Raw genomic sequence first — 25,189 nt, 5'->3', positions numbered from 1 at the left:
GCAAGAGGAGAGGTTGAACCCTTATTAAAAATAGGTTGCAAAAAGTTTATGCCTACACTTTCTCTTATGCCAGCACTGAGTTCTGCCCCCAGGGCAAGAGGCCCCAGATCTCTGAGGCAGGAGCAGTCTCCAGCTCTGTCTGTAAGCCTCCAATTCTACCTCTCCACAGCTTGCAGGTGATGATCCACACAGGACTCCTGTAGCTGTTAGTATACACTGAGCCCTGGCCCACAGTGTGCTTTAGGGCCCCTCGCTGCAAACAGGAGTGGTTTGGGCTCTAACAGAGGAAGGCTTCAGAGGCTGGTGGGGACTCAAGTCTTAGGCTTGAGTTCATCAGCAGATGGTTAGATCACCTGGCAACCCCTGGGTGGGGCAAGTATGTGGTCTGTGGTGTGCTTGGGATGATATTTGGGATCTGGGTACAACATAGCTTTTGAAGACACTTCAGGGAAAATCATGGCAGCACAGAAAGAGTAAACAAGAGCGCTGGAGAGCTGTGGGTTTTGTGATCAATACTCAAAACTGAGGTCTGTTGTCCATGAAATCTACCCACCACATTGCTCCTTCTACATAGAAATTTTACTGCCTCTTCAGGGGATGACATTCTCTGAACTAATCTGGTATCTTCCTGTAGCTCTACATGGGGGCAGCTGTTATCAGACTGCCATCACACAGTGTTGGGCACAAGCATGGGCTGAGCTGTGCTAATGGTGACAACCATCAATTTGATACAACACAAAGTCACCCAGGAAGAGCATACTAATGAAGAATTATCTAGAGCGTGTTGGCCTGGGAGCATGTCTGTGGGGACTGTCTTATTTATTAATTGATAAAGACCCCACCCATTGTGAGCAGCACCATTCCCTAGTAAGGGGGATCCTAAACAGTGTAAAGGAGAAATCTGGCTGAGGACAAGCAAGGACGAGTTTGTTCTCTTTCTGCTTGTGACTACAGACATAATGTGACAAGTTGCCTTAGTTCACATCTTGACTTCCTAGAAATGATGGGCTATGACTTGAAATCATAAGGCAAATAAGCCTTTTTCCTCCCTTAATAATTGCTTTTTGTCAGAGTTAGTCACAACAACCGAAATGAAACTAGTGTTGCAACACAGTAGAACCTCATAAGGATCCCAGTCATTATTCTCCACTGGAGGCTGCAGCTAAACTCAAGGTGGGCAATGAAAGAGCCTCTATTGCAGCAGCATACCCCATTTCGCCCCACTTCACCCCCATGGAGGGCAGCAGATCCAGACTCCAGGTCCTGATGAAAACCCCATGTCCACATCTGTCACTTTGATTGTGTCATATTGCTTCCCAACTTATGTCTCTGAACACGTAAAAACAATCTACTCATGACCCAATGCATCTATGCCTGGCTGCCACATGTACTGTCAGTGTAAAACATAAAGACTCGGAAGACATGGTAGCAGATAAGAAGTAACTGGTCAACTTGCATCCATAGTCAGGAAACAGGAAGACGTGAATTGTAATGCTTACCCCCTTTTCTCATTTCCCTTTTTACTCAGTCTTGAACCCCAACCCTTGGAATGATGCCACCCAGATTTAGGATGTGCCCTCTTTCTTCAGCTAACATCTCTCTAAAAACACCCTTACAGACATCCCTAGGGCTTTACCCCAGGTGGTCCCAGTGAAGATTGACCAGCAAGCTACTCACACTTAGCTCAAAACTAACATTCCAGAGTCACAGTCTGGTGACTCTGGAATCTAAGAGGCTACAGTACCCTTTGATTAAGACATGAGACAATTTGCTGTAAATGGAATAAGGTGCAAGGACTACCTACCGGTAGTGCTCATGGAGAAACCATTGTTGAGTTAGAGTGTGGATCCAGGAACAGAGATGTGGTTTAAGGAAAGCCTTCATAGACAGAAGAGAGATAGAAGGTTGGAGAACTAGCACAAAGGAAGGATCATAGACTTTCTAGAATAGTGTTGGCCTACTGCTCAGCACATCACAAGTGATTATGCCTAACCAAGCATCACAATAGCTTCCATTGGCATTCTTAATAATTTCTTTTGGGCAAGCTCAGTCAAGTGAGTTTAGTCGTGTGAATCTCAGTTCTCCCCACTGTACAACTGTGCTCTAAGGCATATGAGTAAAAAGAAAATCTCAATTGACAAGTGTTTATTCAATACTTCTTATCAGTATTACGGTTACTTGTCCAGAGGCTCACATACTGAATACTTGATCTCTAGCTGGTGCAGCTCTTTAGAAGTGACTGGGTCCTGAGGGCATCAGTGTCATCAATAGATTAAGCTATTGATTTGTTGACAGCTGAATGGGAGTTTGGGTATACTCATAGGCTACTGGCAATGTATCTATGAAGGTGATAAGTATTAGTTACTTTCTATTGTTGTTATAAAACACATGACCAAGGCAACTTATAGAGAGGTTTGCTAGGGCTTATGGTTCTAGGGGACAAGTGTCCATCATAGTGGGGAAACATGGCAGCAAGTAGCAGGCGTGGCTGCAGGAGCAGGAATCCAAGGACTCACATCTTCCACCACAAGAAAAAGCAGAGGGAGAGAACTAGAAATGGGGTCAGAGCTTTCAATTCCCAGTGCCTATCTCCAGCTCCATAATTCCTTCAGCAAGTAGGTGCTTCTTAAACCTCTCCAGACAACACTACCAACCATGGACCAAGCATTCAAAGGCTGGAATCTGTGAAGGATGTCTTCATACAAACTGCAACAGGATACTCCCTCCCCCCAGACCTGGCAGCCATGACAGTTTGCCTCCTTTCTTGCACTCACTCTTAGGATGTTCTGACTCTTCTCAGGCTCCAAGCCATGGTGCCAACTGACCTTGGACTGAATGAAAGCTTTGAAATGGTGAGCCTCGAACATGCTTTCCTTGGGTATTTTGTCCAGATGATGGGAAACTGAGGAACAAGCTGCCAGAGTTTGTACATAAAAATAGAGGATGTCCTGTTAAACTGTATGTTTCTGAGCTCACAGAGCATTTTAGAGTCTGTGATAAACACATACTTATACACTGGTGCTCCAAAAGTATCCATTGTACATCTAAGGGTAAATGTAACTACATCCCTATTGTCCTCTGTAACTTTGTTGTTTATTGATCTTTATAGATTTCTGTTTGAATATTTTGTTATTCCTGTTGTTATCCCGGTGTACTTGTATCACATGCACTTGTGAAGTGCTGTGAACTTGGAAAGCCATCTGTTTTATGCTTGAGAAATTGAAAATGAACTCTAGTATGATGCAGAGATTTTAACTGGTAACAATGTATCTATGTACAATCTTCCTCATTGAAAGTTATGTCCTCCTTATTGCAATAATAATAAATAAAATAATAAAATGGAAACCAAGGCAGCAGAAAGATGCATCAGAGATTAGCGTCTGTGGTGCTAATCTCCAGAAAGTCTCAAAACAATGAGAACCTATTTTAAAAACTAAGCATACAACACACACACACACACACACACACACACACACACACAAAACCATCTGATTTTTTACTTTTATCAACAGAATCCTGTGTGTGAAGCCAGAAAGAAGCAGAGCAGGGATGACAGCTGGGCAACCCTGTATAGCAGCACATAATGATAATAAGCCCCTGGTGAGATGGGGGCAAGTACCAGTGCTCATAAATTGAGATTCAAACCCAGAACTCAGAAGTTTTGACTGCTGTAGAAGGAGCTTCTAAATCTAGCTGCATTGCATGTGGCTTTAAGGAAGTGGGAGTGGGGAATGCTGGCCTTCAAGGAGAAGTCCCTCTATGTTTATCATCATGTTAACTTGACACAAACCTAGAGTCACCTGAGAAGAGAGAGCTGTAGTTGAAGAATTGCCTCTGTCAGATTGGCCCATGGCCATTTCTATGGGGTATTTTCCTGGTTGCTAATTAATGTAGATGGGCCCAGTCCACTGTGAGTGGTGTCATCCTTAGACAGGAGTTCTAGGCAGTTTAAGAACAGTAGATGAGCTGGGGTGGGGGTGCGGTCCCATAAGCAGCTTTTTTTTCCTGTGGTTTCTGCTTCAAGATGCTGTCTTGAGCTCTTGTCCTGATTTCCCTCAATGATGAACTGTAACCTGTAAGATGAAAGAAACCCTTCCCTCCCCAAGTATCTTTGGGTTATAGTGTTTTTCACAGCAACAAAAAGCATTACAGGGCAATGCCCTTTTCCACCCAAACCCTCACCCGGACCCTGATCCTGACCCTAACCCTAGCCCTGACTCTACCCATTTTCCTTGAGGATTATTATTTTAGTCTTTCTGCTCCTTGGTCCCTATGTTAATCAGTTCTCTGGACTATGACAAGACACCTGAAGTCCTCTATTGATAAGGAAAAAGGGACAACTTAGACCCGTAGTTTTGGAGCTTTCAGTCAATGCTTAAGTAGCCTGTTACTCCAGGATTGCATTGTGGCAGAGAACACATGATGGAGAAACTGTTCCCCTGTGACCACTCTCACATAGCCTGGGGAAGAAAGAACTGTTCTTCTGTCTTCAAGGGCGTGCCCCACTGAACCAGGAATCTACTGCCTTCCAGCCACACCAGGCTGAGAACAAGGTTTTAACACACAAGCATTGGGGGAGACCCCTCAGATCCAAACCACAGCTGCCTCCTACCATCCGAACTCTCTTGTCACACATCAGGTCTGGCCCACTTATTCCTAGGCTTATTGAAGTTCATGTCCTTAGTCCTCCTACCCCAGAGCCTGTACACCAGCCTATCATTTAATATTCTCTAAACTCTTTAAAGGTTTCTGTGTCCCCAGCACACATAGATGCATAGAACAAGGCCCCACAATGACAGTTCAACTTCTGTCTGGAGGCTGCCAGACTGAGATCTGAACCCAGGTATCCTAAACATATGCTCTTTCCTCAACTCTTTTGCCCCTCTGCTGGAAGTGGATTTTACCTACTGAGATATCTTGCCAGCCCTATTATAAAGGAAAATGTATCTGAAAGATCTTGAATATGATTCCATTTATTTTAGAGCACTCTTGCAAACAAAACATGAATTATGTCAAAACACTTGATTAGTGCCAAGTTAGAAGTGTAAGTACATTGTAATGAAACCAAAAGCAGACAGGGCAAGGTAGCACATGTCTAATCCCAGCACTCAAAAGGCAGAGAGGCAAGTGGATTGCTATGGTTCAAGGTCACCCTGGTCTATAGAGAGAGTTCTAGGCTTGCTAAGGGTTACATAATGAGATCTCCCAAGTTCTTATCCACCTCAAAAGAGAAGAAATAAGTAAAGGAAAAAAAAAGGAAAAGAGAAAAAGGAAGAGCAGACAAGATGGCTACAGTATGTAAGTCAGGGATTTTGCTTTCTTCCTTTGATCACACATGCAAGCACAATGACTTCATTAGATGGCCCCACCAAACAAGTGACCAAGGAGCCCATCTTCTGGGACAGCTCCATGACTCCTGGCTTCATTACCAGAAACATTTCCAAAGGTTCAGGACAAAGCATGCTATGCTGAATTACCCAAGCCCACTCCCTAAAAGTCTGACCTCAACTTATGCATAGTCTGAGCCGCATTTTTCCTGTCCTCATGGGCATCACTGGTTGTTGGGCAATCTTAGTAATATCTGTGGACCAGGGTAGGCAGGGAGACAACTCACTGTGCAAGTTAGGGAACCCCAAGAACCAATCGACCTGGACTGAGAGGCTCTCTGTAGCCCTGAGAGCTCCCTTCCAGTGTGATCCTGATGACTGTTCCTTTACTTTGTTTTGTGTTTGAGATAAAAGCTCATGTAGCCCAGGCTACCCTCTAACTTGCTATGTGGCCGAGGATGGCCTTGAACCGCCTGAGTGGTGGCATTACAGGCATGCACTCTCGTGCTCTGTTTGAATGAGTGCCGGGAATCCATGGCTTCACGCACACTAGGCAAGCACCCTACTGAGCTGTATTGATGGCCACCTTGAATTTCACGGGGAGGAGAAGCAGACCAGTGAGCATGACAAATGCCCCTGGGTGCCCACTGGTGTGACCAGCGGAGCACCTGCAGGAACCGAACTGGGAAAAGAGAGGCTGTGGTCAGAAGTCTTGAGTGCTAGCCTCCCTTGCAAGGTCCTGCTCAGCAGTGCCCCAACCTCAGAGGACCTCTCTTGTAGTTCTACAGGGCAATGTCAAAACACAGGGTCATGGACTGTGCAAAAGAGACACCCTCTTGGTATAAGGAGATATTCAGGCTCAGTCTCAAGTCAAACACACTCCAGGACTGACTGCAGGAGCTAGCAGTTGCCGCCAGCTCTTCAAAAGTTCCCTCAACACCTAAGGTAATTTAGGGCTACTAAACTTCTCTACCCTGGTAGGTTCTTAACATGGGGTTCCCAACTTCAATGAACAACATCCAGACTAAGGGTGACTGGCCACAGGGGGGCCATCTACTTACCAGATAATGGAGTGCAGTGTGTTGTGCCTGGTCTTAATAGTGTGTGAAAGAGAGAAAGCAGGGCTGTGTAATTAAAGCTTCAGTATACGAATCTGCTTAAAGGTGCTGAAGTTAGGAGAACAGATTTGATTCTATACCTCATTAGAGGGTCTTTGCCCTGACAATGTCTGTCTACCCACAGCACTGCCTTACCTAACTCCTTCCTTCACAGCTAGCCACACAGAAATAGCAAGAAACTGTAAAATAACCCTTCTTCCCTACTTCCACTTCCGTCCCTTAGCAGAGCCTTGAGGAGCTGGATGGGCCTTGGTTCCTCCTGTTTATGTCTGGGCCCATTATCAGGGAGGGCACTTTAGTTGAGGGGTTGAGTATCATATAATCATTATAAAACAAATTGCTTTTCCACTGTGTGAGAGCCAGGGAGAAGAAACCAAGACCTGCCACCCACTCTTATTTAAACAAACTAATGTCACTCTGGAGGCCAAAAGGAGCCAGCTCTGCCACCCACCTCTACAGAGGCTATGGCTAAGCTGTCCGGCTTGGTCTCCCTGATGTGGGGGTGGGCTGGGGCAGCAGCAGCAGGGCAGTCCACTACCCCAGTGGGGGCTGTGAGGACCTCCAGGGAGCAGTTTCCCTGGCTATGGGGGAGGATTAAGGGAAAGCCCCATGGCAGGCACCACTCCCTCCCCCAGACTGTCCAATGAGTCTACTCAAGAAAGACTATAAATACAGCTTTCTGCTGTCTAGCTCTAACCTCCACCCCAGTGTCTGGCACACATACACACCGAGGTCTTCTGGCTATATTTCTGTAATTCCAGTAAGTCCTGAGGACCCTCTCCCCACCCTTGGGCGCGCGCGCGGGGGGGGGGGTGCTGATACACAGTTTCTGAAGTCTCTGGAAACTGAGCTAGTCACTATCAGGTCCCCAAAGAAAGGCTTCTACTAAGGAAAGGTAAACACAGGGGCTCAGAACTCCCAGTTAGAATAGCTGGAAGGCACCTGAATACCTGAATTGCTCTCTGGCGCCCCCATCTCGACCAATACCCTTTGCAGGGAAGCCTCCTACTGGGTTCCTAAGGAGGAGCAAGAGAACAGTGCTGAGTATTTCTGGGCGACTAAATCTCAGCACGGGGCCACCGGCTCCCCTATTTCTTTGCATTCTAAACATTTCTCAGACTCTTGCCTGCAGGCAGGCAATGGAGCAGACTACTAGTTGCGCACTCCTGCCCTCTCTAAGATCTTGGAGTGTAGAGTGTGGAGGGTGCGTCCTGAGGGCCAGAGGCGTATGTGGGGCCCCACTGGTTCCCTCCCAGTTATGATTCCCTGCCTTGGACTCCAGTACGCGGCTGCTCTACCCCAAGCCCCACCCTTCGGCGCATCGAGCAGCGCTGAGTCCCCATAGAGTATGGGAAGATCTAGTTCTGTGCACAGCGGACAGGGGACCTGTGTTAGGAAGGAATCGAAGAAATGCCAAGAGAGTCGGGGTGTCTGCTGGAACCTGTTCCAACCAGCGAGGACGCAGCTGTGGACTTGTGGGAGCTGAGCGCCGTTTCTTGGCTCGGGATCGCTCTGAACCAGAGTCGCTTTCGATTTGCGCAGCTTTTGCCCAGAGCTCAGCAGCACAGCACCCTCAGCAGCGCGATCCCGACACACTGGGCCGGTTGGCTGCTTCCCGGGGATGAGGAGATTGAGGGCTGAGACCTGGGAGGGAGAACAGAAAGACTGGAAGGGAAGGAGTTCTCCGTGGAGGGAGCCAGGGTACCCTAGGAATAGGGCCTCACGGCCGGATGGATCCTGTGGCTGTGGCGTCCTTCGAAGCTTTATACTATAACTGTCTTCCCGGGAGAACATGAGTCCTGGCACCAGGGCAGGCTGTGTTGCTCAGGCCGTGGGTGCCTGACCCCATTCTGCAGGGCATGCAGGCTGATTCTGAGGGTCCGGGGAACCTTTTCCCTCCAAGCCCAGACATTTCCGGGTACTCTCGACCCTGACTCCACCCAAAGCTCTGAAAATCTGTCCGGAGGTGACTCTACCAGGCAGCTTTCGCTCTGGGAACTCTTCCGCTGGCAGTGGCCTTACAGGACCTCGATATGATAATTAAGGACACACGTGGCTAAGGCTCTGTTCTAGTAGATAGAAGAATAGAAAGGGGCCTGAGAAGTTGGCCAAAAGACTCCTTCTCGGCTGGGACGATTCTAGGGGTGGGTGCGGGTGGATGGAGAGCTTTGTAACAAAATGACTGTAGTAGATAGGGCAAAACCTGCGGTTGGGACAGACCCTGGGTATCATTTTCAGGATAAGAACTCACTTCAGAACACCCTGCCCCAACCCCTTCACACACTCAAAAGGCGCCCATAAACCAGGATCCCTGTAGTGAACGAAGCATCCGGGATCGAGGAGCAACCCCAGCTCTGGGAAGAAAGAAATAGGTGCACCAGACCAGTCCAGCTCAGGCCTTTAGCTGGGGACTGTTCTGGTCAGTGCAGGGCGGTCTCTAGTGCAGGATGGTAAATAGGTCTCGAGCCACCTCGCCCGCTGTCCTTTGACACTGCAGCTCAGCAGAAGTCCAGAGCCTAGACTGCGGACGCAATTCTTGCTGCCTCCCTATTCATCACTCCTAATCTGATCATTGAACTCCTGTTCGGGTTTGGAGCCCTTCCTAGCTCGCCCTTCTCTCTGGTTGAGTGGGGAACCGAGAACCTGCACCCATGCAGAGCGAAAGTGCAGCGGCAGGCCCAGTGTATGCAGAATGGGCAAGGTCTCCAAGGAAATGTCCTCAGGCCAGACCATCTCCTCCAGCGGCGTTCGGGTAACCGAATGCAGTCACTTGCCCTTGATCTTGCAGGGCTGAGACCAGGGCGGCGGGCACGCTGAGAGCTCAGACCTGCACGGCCTTGGCAGCCCAGCCCCACATCCTTTGATCCGCCTTATTCATTCCAGCTGCGCCCTATTTGTCTGTCATTTTCCCCTTTTCCTCCAGAATCATTATTTATGGCAGAAAAATAAAAGGTGCTCCCTGGAAAGAACCGAGGCAAGGAGTAAATTTCTGAGAAACAAGAGAGTGAATATGTTTCCTTTTAAAGGTCACCAAAAAGGAGGGGAGGGGAAGGGGAAGTGAAGGGGAGGAGGGGAGGATGAGGGTCTGATCAATGCTTCCTGGAACTCATTACGGGAGAGCATTAACTAACCGCTAGATCAGAGCCACGAAAAAGCAAATATTTTTAAAAAAATAACCGAAGGTAATTATAACCCTGTTGTTGACACTAACGATTAATAATTGATCAGGAGCTACACACAATAAATTGTCAATTTATCTCCTCATAAAATATGCTTGCTAGTGTAGCTGGGTTTCCTCCCCTGGGCATGTCCTTCGAAGATCCACTCCGCGTGTACATGCTGCCTGGATCCCACAGTCAATCCTAGAAGAATGTTAGACTTAACTTCTTTTCAGCTCCAAATAGAACAAAATTATGTTGGGGCACCTTCTGAAAGCCCTTTCCTTATAAGCTCCGGGCTAGATTTAAACAAACAAGCATTCTTCCTCCTCCTTCTACCTGGGATTCCAAGAGAATAGACAGGGTGTTTCATAACTGTTTTAGCAGTATTACCAGTATCATCTTCCCAAATAATGTCTTCATTTTTCTTAGAAAAGACAGCACTCTACCCACTCCCAGTACTGAGAGCCAGTTCTCTGCTGGGAGTTGGGAGGAGAAAGAGCTGTTCGGAGAGACTGCAAGAAGTTCTGGCGAAGGCACATAGTAAACCTACAAATGGTGCCATTTGACCCCTACAAGTTGGGGTTAGCTGGGTTTTCTCCCTCACTTAGCAGTGGCTGAGGTCTGTGGTAGTCAGTAGGCTGGAAGCATTTTCATAATGACCAATAGGAAGGAGGAAATTATATTGTCATAGATTAATTCTCCTTAAAATAAGCCTTTAAAATATTGGTAGGGATTTGTCACTTGCATAAAGGTTTGAGACTACATCAAAGGGCCATGTCCCCCTTGGGATCTGTGGAAATTTAAATGACGTTAGCATAACATTCGCATGGGGCAGACAGCTGTGTGTTGTTTCCAGAATCCATTTGTGTTAACATCCTTGAAATGCTATTTTCATAAAAGCTACTTTAAAATATATTTAATATATCTATAGATTTAATTAGGGGGTCTAAGTGAATATTTTCTTCAGATCTTGATGGACTAGTTAACTAAAAAATTTAAATGGCGACAATGATTAGTATGTGGCTAATTGGAGTGAACTTTTTAACAATTCGGTGCATTTAAAAATTTTAAAAAGGCTTTTCTGACTCCTTAAATTGGTTTAAAGTGATTTAAAAAAAAAAAAAAGACTAATGTCTGGAAACTACTCCGTCATGGTGCTAGTTTCCTAATTTCAAGAGGGCACACTTTGCCTTTAGCCTCCTTCGTAAATATTCCAACGTCAGTCACTGTACTTGACCCAAGTAGGCTTGGGGCTTTGGTGCCATCCAGTAAGTCTGGACCAGGTGAAAACTCGATGGAGTCTGCAGCATTCAGGTCCACACACCTCTGCAGACCTCTCTCCCTATGCAGTTCTAGCCTTTCTCCCACATCCAGAAGGAGCGCAGACCGAGGCCCAAAAGAGGGTGCTTGGGAGACTCACCCCAACCCCTGCTAGACAGCTGATTGTTCCTGCCCCTTATTCTCTGTTGCCCGCCCCTCCTGACTTTCAGACAAAGGTGGGTGAAGTTCTTTTCAAGTTTCAAAGGCAGTTGCTAGGCAGCTCTGCTGAGACAATAACTCTTTTATTGGGAACAAATGTTGACATTTGACGGGCGCAGGAGGCAGCACCCAAGCCAGCAGCTTGGTGCACCCCCCCCCCCAACCGTGCTCTCGTCAATGCCCCGGCCCTCGGGCCCACCTGAGATTAAAGCGCGAATTCTGATAAATCGGCTCTAATGAAATCCGGTCTGTGGAGGGCCTTCTGCCCTTCTGGCTGCAGCGGCCAGACTACGCGAATGCGGGGCCCAATAGTCAGCAGCGCGCCCGGGCATGCAGGCAGTCTGTAATTCAGTGTGGCTGCCCTGCCAGAGCTCTGTGGGGCCCATTTCTCCACGGAAGTCACTTCCCTACATGGGGATTCTCCTTCTCTTCTCTTCTCTTCTCTTCTCTTCTCTTCTCTTCTCTTCTCTTCTCTTCTCTTCTCTTCTCTTCTCTTCTCTTCTCTTCTCTTCTCTTCTCTTCTCTTCTCTTCTCTCTCCCTCCCTCCCTCCCTCCCTCCCTCCCTTCCTCCCTCCCTCTCTCCCTCTCTTTAGTCCCCCTAAACACACCTGCAATTTTATGTTCCTCGAGCTTATTTAAAAATCAAGTTCTCCAGTAAGATATTCAGGTCGGGAGGGAGGTGGGTAAGCTATGGAAATCTCTGATAATTTGTTGGGCATATAAACATCAAAGCAGCTTCATTAGCTTTGGCTAATCTCCTGAGGCCTCTGGGATGTCACAGAGAGAAACAAAACACGCCAGCCTTCTGGAACCGGGTGAAGGTCTGGAGCCCTTTTGCTGCAAAAGGGACCCAGTAAGTCCAGGTAAGAAAAATTTCCTGAGATCCACTTTGGTCACACTGCCAGCTTTCTAATTCTGGGCACATGCAAGAAGGACATTTGGGCTTGGCAGTCACACTATAGCCAAACTTCTGCCTAAAATGATGCCTGTTCATTAGAGTTATCTTGGGCATTTTGTTTGTTAGATCTTGTTAATTTTCCTACCTCCCTCCTAAAATTTTCAAAAGACTCAAGTCACAACGTTACATGTGACAGAGATACTGCCACTCTGCCCTTTTAGTTCTCTGCTGATTTGTGAACATGGCCTACACCAATAGAGAAGGGCCAGGAGGGCCAGGCCATTTGTTACTGCTGTACTGCAGCATAAAGTGGATCTGGAAGGAGAGATGGTTATCTCTGCAAATCCTAAGAAACTGAAACAAACAACAAAAAGACAACGAGACTACCCTCTGACTCCCCAACCCAGGAATCTCCCAGACTAGCAAGGGTCTCTGTTGAATTAATTAATTTGCATATATATATATAATCTTCTCTTTTTACCTCAAGAGCTCAGCTCAAAACATCTCCATTCCCAACCCAGGGAGGCAGGGAGGGGAGGAGAGAAAAGTATCTCATACCAGATACCAGAAACTGACTTTAGGTCTGAACCCTGAGTGCCCATGCATTTCAAACCCATCCCTAAAGCCCAAGCGGCCTTCATTTCCCCCTCCATAGGCACCCGACTTAGTGCCTCCCCAGGCCAGCCTGCTGGGGCTTTGCTTCAAGTACCTCAGATGACTTTCCAATACCCTTTCTAACAAGACCCCAGCAAGAGGCCACTAATTTCTATGGCACAAAAAGCCACTGGAGAGAGATCCTTTTGTCAATAGCAACTGGCCTACAATTTCCCATCCTCAGCCACATCAGCCTATCGGAGCTGGCAGATGTTTAGACAAGATTTTATAAATCGTTCAATCTCAGCCCATAATGAACCCCAACTGACCATTCCAGAGCAGCCCAAAGCACCAGAGACCTCCCCCGCTGGGCTCCAATAACGCTCCCCTGCCGCACTGTTATTAATCATGGGATGAAATAGGTGAGCCTCTTGAAAAATAAGTGTATGATTGATTAAAGGGCAATCTAAGGAGCCATTATTCTTGCTTTATAAACGTAAGTTATATTCACTCAATTTATCTTTGCAGAGGAAATAAATGATTGTTCGTTTCTTCACCGAAATTTTATTATATGGGTATCTACATAATTTGAGAAAAGCTGAAGTGACAGAGTGGTTGCTTTTATGATACTAATCAAAGGGGCTGGGCTATTTGGCTGCAAATTCCAGGCTGGTCCTGTAATTAGGAGGTGAGTAGACAATAAAGAGACAATGTCTGAGGATGTTTAAACTTTTCTTTTCCCTGAGGGTAAGGGTAAGCAGAGTGCCACAGTAAAGAATCTAACTTCCCGCCCCCTCCTGTTAGTGGGAGCTGAACAGAAAGAAAAAGTAAAGGGTTCTTCAGTAAATGTGCTTGATCTATGTCAACTGAGATACTGCAGGCTGAGGAAAACAAGTGTCCCCATCAGTCATTCCCTGGGGGAGGACTCTCCAGTATCAGTGGGAGGACCCGATCCAGCACCACAAAAGAAGATGAAAAGCAGAGAGGTGGCATATCCTTTTATTTTGTTTTCTTCCATGTTTTAGAAATTTACACTAAGTAGGGATTTGCATATTCAGAGAACAAAAAAAAACCTGAATTACTTTCTGGAAACACATTTCTATGTGAATAAACTGGAACCGTAGGTATCTCCCTGTTGTACATTAATTTCTCTCAGGTCTGCAGTTTTTCAAATAAGCTCAAGAAGGACGTTTATTTCACTGGCTCTTCACTTAAAAGGTGAGGTAGGACCACCTTTGGGGCAGGAACCAGGGCTACCGCTGGAGCTTCTACCCAAATGGGTCTCCAGTAAAAATGAGCCCCAAACACCATTTTCTTGTAGGCGCGTCTGTTTTTATTTACAGTTTTAGATATAAATTAATAGGAGAACTGATGTTAAACAACCAACAGAGATTGTATAACCAGCAATGTTCAAATAAAAACCAGGCAGAATTTATTTACAAAAGTTTTAGATTTCATTGCAATACAACTTGCATAAATTACTAGAAGCTTTATATCATTATAAAAATAAATATCAAATTTGTTTCCACTTCTGAAGGACTCAAGTTCTTCAATCACGTTAGTTCTACCGTGTACATTTTTTTTTACAAATAAATTTTACAGCAAGTCCTATCACACCTATAGAATATATACCGTGGCAATGAAGTGATGAGGATATCCTGAGAAAAAACAGATTGTTTCCAAAAGTCACACAAACATAGGGAAGCTATACTATGACAACAAGTTCTCATATGCCCAAACAACGTGTGTCCAGTCCTTAGAGTCTGTGGGTTGGCAGTGCAGTGTGCATCCTCTTATACAGTGGCACAAAATGTGGTCCGGGTTTCCACATCTGGGGTTTGTATCTGTGTATTTATGAACTTGGGAAGGGAGAATAGCCTCCTGACTTTTTTTTCCAAAGCAATTGTGACACCTACCTGTGGACCAAGGAAAAGACCAAATTATCCCAAATTCTTCAGTTCCATGTCAACACATCACAACATTCAAGCTTGTGTCTACTGGCTCTGCCTCTTTGCCATCTTTAGTGGCTAGAACTAGTAATGTTGTCTAGTTTTAAATTTTTGTAACAGCTCTGGGCTAGAACTAGAGTCCACAGTGTCCATGTGGATACTGAACACCAAGTAGCAGGCCCATGAAAGACCAGGCCTGCTGGTGTCTTTTTAGTCTTATTCTGAAAGCAATATCCATTTCAGGCAAAATACCCACTTTTCTGCACAACTCACTCATCAGACAAGGTGTCCTTTATGTGTCTAAAAGAGTTTTGAAGCACACAGAGATGCCCAAATCTTTGAAACCACCATCATCAACCAACAACACAGTGGTTGTGTGTGTGTGTGTGTGTGTTCTGTTTAGAGAAGTGATTCTACAAAGCAGGACTTGAGCAGAAAAGAAAAAAAAACTATAACACAGAAGGCAAAGAGGCTAGAAGAAAGCCAATACTCTATTCTCCAGCAAAACCACACCACACTGCACAGGACAAGGACTTGGGGGCTAGAGGATGCAGAGGGAACCCACTTACTTGCACTGCTGACCTTGGCCCTCCTATAGGTAGGTCTGGACGCCTGCACCAACAACTGCACAGCCCTCACTGGTATCTGTCAGGGGAGGGGCAGTTAGTGAGGACAGGCTACAGCCCCTGGCAGCTAAGCACCTCCCAGCTCTTATCCCTGCAAGGGACACATACTCCCGGGGCATCTAAGATCCACGTTATTTATGCTCCCTCCTTCTCCTTCCTTTCTTCCTCTCCTCGAGCCCCAGTCTCGGGGATGCAGAGTTAGAAACAATGGAGGTAGTGTAAGAAAATTAGGCCTCCGAGAGTTCCCAGGAACCTGTGCTTTCCTTGAGCCAAAGGCAGACAGAATCCCACTAAGCTCCATTTTTAACCAACACCACAGAAGAAAGACTACACCCACCAGGGAGACAAGCACAGATCACACTTCCTGCCAGTAAGTTTGCCAAAACAAAATAGTTACTTGATAATATTAACAGTAAATTAAATAAAGAGTAAATAAAGCAGGATAGACCGAAAAAGGAGGGCTAGCCCTTTTTGCCTTCACTCTTCAACGGGTCTCCCCACACTGGCCTCCCAAATTCTGGGTCTGACAAGAGGCTAAGTTGGTCCAAAGGTCTCACATTCCCGGCGCCCTTTCCCAGGTTTCTGGCTAGTTCTGACTACCAGAATCCCTCCCCGCGGGCCTCAGGCAGCCTACCTTTCTTGGGCTCGTAGCCGCCGCCCGGAGGCCTGTAGTGGGACTCCAGTGAATGCGAGCCCGCCTTGCCCGTGTCGCTGGCCGCCTTGGGCATGGCGTGCAGTGTCTCGCCTGGTGAGGAGGCCGCGGTATTGTACCGCAGAAGGCCCTGGCCTTGCAGCGCTGCGTTTAAGTTCCCGTAGTTTGTGTAGTTGCCATAGAAAGGGGACGTGTAATAGAGGTGGCGGCCCAGCAGGGGCGAAGCAGAGTAGGGCGAGCCTCCCGGAGGGGCCCCAGTCGAGGCAGGCGCGGCGGCAGCAGGCAGCCCCGGAGGCCCGCAACCCGGGCCCAAGCTTGGTTGCTTGAGGTCCGACGTGGCTATCTCGGCCAGCGACCACAGCTTGGGTTTGCTGGCGGGCGGCGGCGCTCCTGGCGACGTCCGGCTGCCTAGGGGCGTCTTGCCACCGCTGCCACCGCGCGGCGCGGCTTCGGGCGCCGGGCTCAGCAGGGGTGCCTCCACGCCGGTGAGAGGCGAGGAGGTTACGGGCTTGGGTGGCGCCAGGTCCCGCTCGCACTCGTCTTCCTCGTCCTCCTCGTCCTCCAGGTCCTCAAACTTGTCCTTACACTCTGAGCCTGATTCGCACAAGGCATCCCCGGCGCGGCAGGGCAATTTTTCCCCATCTGACTCCGCTGAGCACGAGTGGTCCGTGAGCGAGTCGACGTGTAGACTGATCCCTGAGGGGACGCGATACGGTGGGCGAAAAGCTGGGCCAGCAGGGGCACCCGCACCCCCATCCTCCCAACATTCAGCACCGGCCTTCCCACGACCCTGCACCTCACCCCGAGGCAGCATTAAATGCGGCCCAGCATCTCTACAGAGCCCGGGGACTCTCCAACCCAAATCCATTTTCTAGGCCCGGGACCCCGCGTGACAGGTGCGTAGTGTCCGCCCTTACCACTGCCCGCCTGGGAAGAAAGCTCCCTGAGCCTTCGCACTGACCGCTGCCCCGCTCACCTTCGTCCTCCGCAGAGGTCTCTGTGCCATCCTGTGCCTTGTCTGAACTCTCCTCCTTGCTTCTGGAAGCATCTCCCTCGTCCTCGTCCTCATCCTCGCTTTTGTTCCTTGGGGCCCAGGTCATTTTGTTCTCCTTCTTGAGACGTCGGCGCGCGTTGGCGAACCAGGTGGAGACCTGCGTGAGGGTCATCTTGGTGATAATGGCCAGCATGATCTTCTCTCCCTTGGTGGGGTACGGGTTCTTTCGGTGTTCGTTGAGCCAGGCTTTCAGTGTGGCAGTGGCGTCCCGCGTAGCGTTCTTACGGTACGCGGGGTCGTTGAGCTGGTATGGATAGGCCGCACTGCCATATGGATGGTAGCTGATGGCGCCAGTCATTCCGGTGGTGTGCGTGTCGTATGGCGAGCCCTGGAACCCACAACAGCCTGTGAGTGGAAGGTGCATGGGCCCCTCAGGCGTCACCCCCAAGGCGACCCTCCGTCAGCCCCTTGCTGCCTTTCCTGCTAGGCTTCTCTGGGTTGGAAATCTTTCTTTAGCCAGAGAACCAGAAAAATACAAGGCTAGCTGTTGGAAAACAAAACTATTGCCATTTGATTCTAGGATTTTGTTTTAACACTTTACTTTTTCTAAAACGACATAGTTTCCCGAGTAGCGCGAACAGTGTCTGCAAACATATCTGGATAGTCCCGCACTACAGCAAGTAGTTTCTTTATATCTAAATTTCATCATAGGCTTCCCGCTCTGCTCCCTCCTTCCCTTCCCTCCCTTATGTAGCTTAAAAAATACTTCGGAACCCCACTCCGCTATTCACCCTCTAAAGCAGAGTAAATCCAATTTGCAACTCAGAAGCCAGTCAGCGTTTCCAATTCTTCAACTACGTAGTAATTAGCATTTTAATTCATCCTTTAACGTTTAACTAGGAGAGGTTTGTAACCTTTTCCCAAGGCCTGGTTCCTACCCAGGGAATTCCACCTAGAGCAAACCCCCTCCGCCCATACACAATGTCTTCACACACCCCAAAACTGCCAAGACCCGCTCTGGCGGGGCCTGTTTTCAGAACTCAGAGATGCTCAGACAGATCCCGGATCTACGGAGCTGGAACCCATAGGCCTACTACGAACTCTGGCAGCACTTAGCGGGTCCCAAACCCGTTAACACATTATTTTTTTTTCCCTGAAAGCCGGGTCAGCGAGACAGAAAACGGCCAACACTAAAGAGCTTCGGCCTGGGTCTAGGGCGAGAGCCACAGGCTCAGCCTATCCCCACCCCACCCCCCCCCCACCCGCATCCCCACCCCCCCACCCCGTGACCCCGCCGCCACCAGTCTGGCCAAGAAACCCAAAGCTTGCGGCATTGGCCCTAGAGGCCTGGGCAGCCGGGGCCCTCAGCTTGGAACCACGCGGAGAGCAGTGGACAGATTTCGCAGCCCCAGCAATCGGCACGCGCGGATTAGAGATTACTCTTGGCCCAGGCACGGGTGGAGTAGCACTTCGCACGAGCTCAAGGGAAATCAGCCTACGAGCTCTGCAGGTCAGTCCCGTCCCTTGTTTAGTGCGGCAACGGGTGCTGGTGACTTTGGAGCTGCCACCCGCAACGCGTCCCCAGCGCTCAGCTCAACTCACTCCCTGGTCCGGGTCTCCCCAGCCCCCACCCCAAAGCAGTTACCACGTAGGACGGGAAGCCGGCAGCCGCGGCGGCGGCGGCGTCCGCCGAGTACTGCAGCGGGCTGCCGAAGCCGGTTGCCGCCTGCGCTGTGAAGGCCGCCGAGCCGGGGTACGGGCTGAACGCGGAGCCCGACGCCGAACGCGCCAGCTCCTCGCTGCGCGGCGCCGCCAGCGCGGACGCGCCGTACGCGGGGCACGAGTAGAGCGCCAGCGAGCCGGGCGCTTGGTACAGGTAGCCCTGCGGGTAGGACATGGTGGGCGCGGGGCGCGGGGCCCGCGTCACACGGAGCAGCGGGCAGCGCGCGCGGCGCCCTCCATCCACGCCCGGCCGGGGCGCACCGAGGCCGCGGGCCGGAGCAGGCTGGGCTGGTGGGCGCTAGGCTGGGCGCGGGGCTGGAGGATCGGCGGGGCGGCGGTAGCGGCAGCGCGGAGCCGGTGGGCGCAGCCGCGCGCCAGGCCGGCGGTCGGGATTTGGGGGAGTCTGCAGTCAGGAGTGAGGAGTTGAGGAAGGAGCGCTCGAGTTTCCGAGGGACATTGGAACGCCGAGCTGTCCGTCACACTCTCATCTGCATATTCTGGTGCCCGCCCCTCCCCTGCTCCGCCCGCCGCCGAGGCCCCGCTGAGGCCGGGGGAGGGGCAGAGAGCGGAGGGGTGGGAAGTGGAGGGGAAGGCGGAGGAGTGGCAGCCAGAGGCTGGAGGGAGGGACGTGCAGGCTTTTGTCGCGCAGCGGCCTCTCTCCACTCCCGCCCCGGCCCGCAGCCTGCAGCGGTGAAGCCCAGCCTGGCCAAACTGGGCGTAGCGCTCACCCCCTCCCACTGGCACATCCTCTCAGCCACGTCCGCGCACCCCGCCGCCGACTCCCGCCTTGGCCCAGCCACCTTTCTCCTTCCCGGGGCCCCATCCGGGCACTGCCGGCGCTCTTGCTCGCCTAGCACTGGTCAGCAAAGGCCTCCTGCAGTCGGGCCAGGTCCGATCCACCTGGAGAACATACGGATCGGGCACCCCTCATCACCCTGAAGATAGCAGCCCAGGTCGCATGCGGTGTCCAGGGCAGACACCGCAGGGAGATGGAGGGCAGTGTGGAGACACCTGCAGAGTTGCCTGGGCATCCCACTTCTACAGTCCTCTGTCCGCCTGTACTCCAGGCTGAGGCTGCCCGTGTGGCTTCCCGTCCGGTCTCCTGCTCCTGGTGCCTGGGCTGCCAAGCATCTACCCGGAATCTGAGCGTTTCGGTTTGAAGCTGTGGGAGGCCCCGTGGTGAGGCTTCTGTCCAAGTCCACAGAGAAGATTTCAGGCCGTGTTAGGAACATCATGTCCGTTAACGTCTGGAACACGCCAGTGAGTGACTCGCTTCAACAAACGCCACTCTGGTCCAAAAAGAGTTTTTGTTTTCTTTTGTTAAGTTGAATGCCTGTTCGAAATTGGGGGAGAGGTTCCTGTCAGGAGAGCTGACTTGACTTTGCTAGAGTATCCACTGCCACTTCCCGAAAGGACATGGGCCAGCTTGTGAAGTGTCGCAGTCGTGAGGTGGTTCAGGTAACCTGAGGTCCAGGAGTTGACTCGCGGGTCCCTTGAGCCCTTAGGTCCCAGCCCCTAAACTTTCTCGACCATACCTGCTCCCTTTCCCCAAGTGAGGGGAGTCGATGGCCAGGATGGGCACTAGTACGCTGGATGTAAAGGAGCGTCAATGGGGGGCGCTTGGGATTCGTAGGGGTCAGGTGTGAGCTGGCCCGGGAGGGGGCGCCCGCCCAACAGGTGTCTCCTTGAAGCTTGCTAGGTAGAGCACGAGGACTCTGAAACCTGGCGCGCGGGCCTGAGCTTCCATTTTATTCTCGGTGGGCTCTGAAGCTAGTAGAGGGCGGCAGAGTTCTCCTGCCTGTGAGCGCCTGGCTTCTGCTTAGGCCTGGATCGTGGCGCTCCAGCTCCTGCAGCAGCCAGATCCGTGACACCGAATGAATGCTGTAGTCAGCCAGGCTGCTTTTTGTCTTGTCCAGGTCCCAGGGAACCAGGGATCAATTGTAGTGATGGACTGGAGACAATTTTTCCCGGGCAGGCAGGCAAGCAAATTTATCACTTTTGGTAGGAACTTTCCAGGCACTCTACTCAAACACTGCCACCACCATACACCCTCCCCTTATTGCCCCCCCCCCCGCCACCCCCCAGAACTTCTGAACCCCTTTCAGCAGTCTCGGTGCCTGTGCAGAGCCCACTCCCCTTTATACCCTGAGTTATTTACTGTCTAGCATCTACAGAAAAGACCCTGGGTGGGGCATACTCATTCAAGGGAGGGGGAGGGAAGGGAAGGGAAGGGAAGGGAAGGGAAGGGAAGGGAAGGGAAGGGAAGGGAAGGGAAGGGAAGGGAAGGGAAGGAAGAGGTCACCACGCTAGCACCCCAGAACAGGGCATCTGGGTGGAGCCAGATCAGTTTATTCAGACATTTTTGTTTTCGCAGGAAGAGATTCTTTTGGGAAGGGGCCCTAGGTGAGATGTCCTGTACTGGAAACAACCACAAGTCAGACTAAGGCTCTTAGCTTCCAATTAGGTTGGTTTCAGTCTTTTATATGAAGTATCTAATTTTTACCAGGAGAATGATTGTCCAGATCTTAATCTTTTCTAAAGATTAGTTTCCTGTCCTGGTTTCAATTTCAGTGGAGTTTACCCTACCTTTTCCTTGTGACTTGTGCCAGGTATGTATGGAGGAGAAAGCAGTGTGTGTTTATACATATATGTGTGTATATGTATATATACATATGTACGTGTATATACATAAGTATGTATATACATATACATGTGTGTATACACACACACACACATCTTTCTCTCTATATATATCAGTAGAATGGAGCAGGTTCTTATGCCTATATGCAGCTGATTCAGACATTAATTACATAACCATACAAATGTGCTTGACTTTGGAGGGCCTCGTCCTGCCCACAGACATTGAGAAAGTACAACCCTATTATTGCTCAGTACAACCTATCAAGACCAAGACCTCCCGTATTTCCTCCACGAATTATCTTTCACCAAAATTTAAAATGTCCATACTGCTGTCTGTTACTAATAAAAACAGCCTACCTCGTGTAATTAAACAGTCGAATCTGACTACATGCCGATTTTATTGGTAGTGACTGTGGCACATTAAAATGCCTATACAGGGACATTAGCTCGTGAGTTCCCATTGTTATTGGCGCATTAAAACTCTGGTTTACACGAATGATCCCAAACTCTGGAAAGCCCTATTTTTCTTCTCTTAGGTTAAAGTTGCATTAATCTTAAAAACAAAACAAAACAACAAAAAAACCACACCACCACCAACAAGAACAACAACAACAACAAAAAATCAAGGAGGAAAATTTACTTTCCAAGTATAGCGCCTGGGCAGATAATCATCACTGCTACTGGGGTGACAGGGTTACCCCAAACTGCTCTTGGTTTCCAACTTCAAAAGAGGCCTGGATTCTGTGCTTCAGGGTAGGAGGAGAGTTCAGATGTCTCTTGGGAATCCAGGTGCTTGGCTCCTCTTTCTCCAGCTACATACATGGAGTGAACAATGTATGAAATGTAGCGAAATCGGTTGACTGCTTAGAAAGCGGTCTCTTGTGGTGGTTGTCCAGGCTGTGGGTACATGCTGTGTACCCTCCCTCACGTATGTAGTGGAGTTAAAAACAAACCATGTTACTATGGTCCTCACACAAACAGAAGTGGAAATATTTAGAGTTGGCCCTGGCTAGCGACTCTTTCAAGTTGCCCCCGTTTTCCGTGGAGGCCACTTGTGGGCCAAATATTAAGGCTAGGAATGGAAGATCTTTCTGGGTACTAAACTGGTTTTGAAGGCCCAGGCGCTGGCCTGATACTGTCCTGTTCCATGGTTTTCAGGAGGCGACTAGATCTAAAGTCGCGCGGCAGGCGGCGAGGGGGCGCTGTGGCCCGCGCCTGCCGGCTGAGGCCCAGCTGCGGAAACCTGGTGCTGCCACCGTGCCACCGACGCGTGGCTGACGCCCCGCCAGCGACCAGATCTATCTCTTTCCATGCCTGTTTTATTCGGGAAAGAAGGAAAGCAATAATACAAGGGCATTTCAACAAAACTAGAGCTCTCATGACTATTTTCTATTTCAACTATGTCTTCCGTGGTTTAAGTTTGGGGCCCAAAAATAAGCTGCCATTTAGGTGCGTGCAGATTTTTTTTTTATCTTAAATAAAACGAAACATTCACTTTTAAAGTGGGTTTACTTTAATGAAGGAAAATTTAAAATGTAAGTAAGTTTCGATGTATCAAGTCATATCCTATTCTATTAGCAGCCAGGACTTTCTGGCATGTGCATGTTCTTGGTCATCAAGACAGAAGGGCGAGATGAAGTCAACCTTTGCTTCTTTATTCTTTCAGTTTCGTTTTTGTTTGGTTTTAAAGATTTTCAGTGCACCAATTTTAATTCTACATGCAAAGGAAGTCTCCCTCGGGCTTACAATATATTGGGGCTGCATCCGTATTTCTAGTTTCTAAAGGCGACGCGCTTTCCTGGAAAGCGCGCACACAGGACAGTCCCCCGAAGGTGAGGGGCTCTTTGATGCCCGCTTCCTTGAAAGAGAAGTCTGGGCCCCAACTGGGTTCTCAAACCTGCCTGAGAGGCCTGGCCTTCTTGGCCGGTACAGGAGGTGGCTGCCCCTGTGGAGCCCAGAATTGCTTTCCGTCCTGAACTTGGGGGTGGGGAAGGGGGGGGGCGACAACGCACTTTTTTTTTCTTGTTTCCCTCTCGAAGATCGAGAATTCCACTAACCAGTGCTTTCTCTTTTAACTATCCTCTAACCAGTGCTTTCTCCTTTATCCTCGCTCCTTCGCTTCAGATCCTGATCAGTTTCTCTTCTCATGGTTTTCTTTAGTGGGAAGCATGAGTTCGCATTCTCCGGTAGAAGCCCCGCTTTAGACAGGCTTCCTGAAGTTTCTCTCCCGCGCGAGTCCGGACAATTCTCCCTCCACATCTGGCCATTCGGTCGCTGTTCTCACCCTTGTCTGCTGGTGTCATGCTTCTGTCGCTCCTTTTCTCTCCTCTTGTCTGTCTCCCAACTGCGATCCTGCCCCCCGCGGTCCATCCGTGTCCTGGGAAAGGCGTCCACGAGAGACCCGGTCCAGGGTTTTGCGCCCCTCCAGGAGGTGGCCTAGCTGGCCAGATCCGGGAGTCTGAGGCGCCGCCAGGAGGGAGCGCAGCGCGCGCAGCCTGAGAGCCAGGCAAAGACTGGACTAGGGGACTGTGCTAGTTTGCGGTCCCAGAACCAGTGAGGGAGTTAAAAGGGAACCCATTTCAGGCCTGGCTGAGAGCCGCTAAGCAATTTCACAGCCGGCTCCCCTGGGCCCCCGCACTGCAGACACAGCTCCCGACATATAGGAGCTGAGTCCCGGCTTGCTTACTCTTGGTCTTGGAAGACGCATTTCCTGAACTCTCCTTAGCGGTTCTAGGCTCTGTGGTCAGGTTTGCAGCCATCTGAGCCTGCCTTTCAAGCTTGGTCCCATGAGCAAATGAAAACCTACCTGCCTGAGCCTGGGAGGAGTCTTTGCTGGAAGGAAAGCCAGGCAAGAAAACTGCAATTCTCTAAGTCTTTCCCAAGAAAGCAGGTCTGCTGGGGCAGGCTTAATTTCCACCTGCCATTTCTCACTGGTATGTCCAAACAACTCTCCAGGACATAGTCTAGGCGGCAGGTAACCATGAACACACCGTTTTCTCAGGCTCTCTCAGAGTGCTCTTACATACCCGGCAAGGAATATTATAATTTTTAAGAAAAAGGAGGAATGTGGGAAGGGAGGGAAAGAGAAAACACGGCAGGGAATGTAGATTCTTTTAAAATGGATAAATCTGAATTAAAAACAAACCGCACTGGGAGAAGAATGTTGGTGCTGGTACAGGGTGGGCAAGGATGCAGAGTCATGAATTCTGGAGTATCCCTGGGAGAAAATGTGCTCACCTCCACACCTAGAAGAACTTGAAAATGACTGGATCCACTGTGCCAGGGAAGGCCTCCAGACAAAGAGCTGCACTTCATACCTCTACCTCAGAACTCCACGCAAGACCCAGGGCAGAAGGTATCTCAACCATCTGGACTGTGACAGCTCAAATTGCTTCGAAGAATTGGGAGGAGCATCTAGTGACACCTGAAAAAGCGGGAGGTAAGAGCTGCTGTCCGCCCACATCACTGCACACGACATAGGAAATGCCACACGGGCGCTGGGGGAGATTGTGGCACAGAGTAGCAGACCTGAGACCTCCCAGGGGGTAGCACAAAATGTTGCCCCTGGAGAAGCCACTCAGGTCAGCAGGAGACTGGAGAATGGGGGAAGAAGACAGAGAGGGACAGTGATGAAGATGGAATTTAAAAATAAGTGCCAGTCTTTTGTGCTTCCAAACAGAGCAAGGGGACCTTGGAGGACTGTCTGTATCCTACTTCAGGCATGAGATACCTGTGCAGGGCTCATCTCTGTCAGAAGGGGTGTGTCCCGAAAGATACTGGTAGAGTAGGTAGGTAAACATTGAGGGACCCTAACAACCCTTAGCCGGGAAGGGGCTGCTGCATGAGAATATATTGCTCTTCACTTTTCCTTTGTATGAGCTATTTTATGTTTCTAAAATGTTTACAATTAGGCACTAGCCTTACAAAGGAGCACCCTAGGTGTGGAAGTATAATGTGCTTCTTGGGGGAGGGGGATGCTTGACTTAAAAACAACAACAAAAAAAAAAACCTCTCTCTTTAACATTTTAA

The 25,189-nt window shown here is 49.6% G+C and overlaps 1 protein-coding gene and 1 long non-coding RNA gene across 4 annotated transcripts; one reads left to right on the top strand and one right to left on the bottom strand.

Annotated features, from left to right (window-relative positions):
- Positions 1-13,560: 13,560 nt before the first annotated feature.
- On the bottom strand, positions 13,561-23,327 carry Irx2 (Iroquois homeobox 2). 3 transcript variants are annotated; one of them, XM_030247164.1, is made up of 5 exons: positions 19,321-23,327; positions 16,781-17,186; positions 15,787-16,500; positions 15,096-15,171; positions 13,561-14,493 (listed from the first exon to the last, which is right to left on the bottom strand). In XM_030247164.1, the coding sequence occupies exons 2-4, from the start codon at positions 17,154-17,156 to the stop codon at positions 15,119-15,121; spliced, it is 1,143 nt and encodes a 380-aa protein (XP_030103024.1). In that variant the 5' UTR covers positions 17,157-17,186; positions 19,321-23,327; the 3' UTR covers positions 13,561-14,493; positions 15,096-15,118. The 3 variants fall into 3 exon arrangements, with proteins under 3 accessions (XP_030103024.1, NP_034704.1, XP_030103023.1); NM_010574.4 differs by lacking the exon at positions 19,321-23,327 and adding an exon at positions 18,444-18,937; XM_030247163.1 differs by lacking the exon at positions 19,321-23,327 and adding an exon at positions 18,444-19,058 and having other exon boundaries at positions 13,561-15,171.
- Gm20554 (predicted gene, 20554) lies at positions 19,193-24,291 on the top strand. The gene has a single exon (NR_030701.1). It is a non-coding gene; the product is annotated as a predicted gene, 20554 (long non-coding RNA).
- The last annotated feature ends 898 nt before the right edge of the window (positions 24,292-25,189 follow it).

Source organism: Mus musculus, chromosome 13, assembly GCF_000001635.26.
Source record: "Mus musculus strain C57BL/6J chromosome 13, GRCm38.p6 C57BL/6J".
Taxonomy (NCBI): Eukaryota; Metazoa; Chordata; class Mammalia; order Rodentia; family Muridae; genus Mus; species Mus musculus.
Note: the sequence above shows the minus strand (reverse complement) of the source record. Positions and strands in the feature narration are given on the sequence as shown.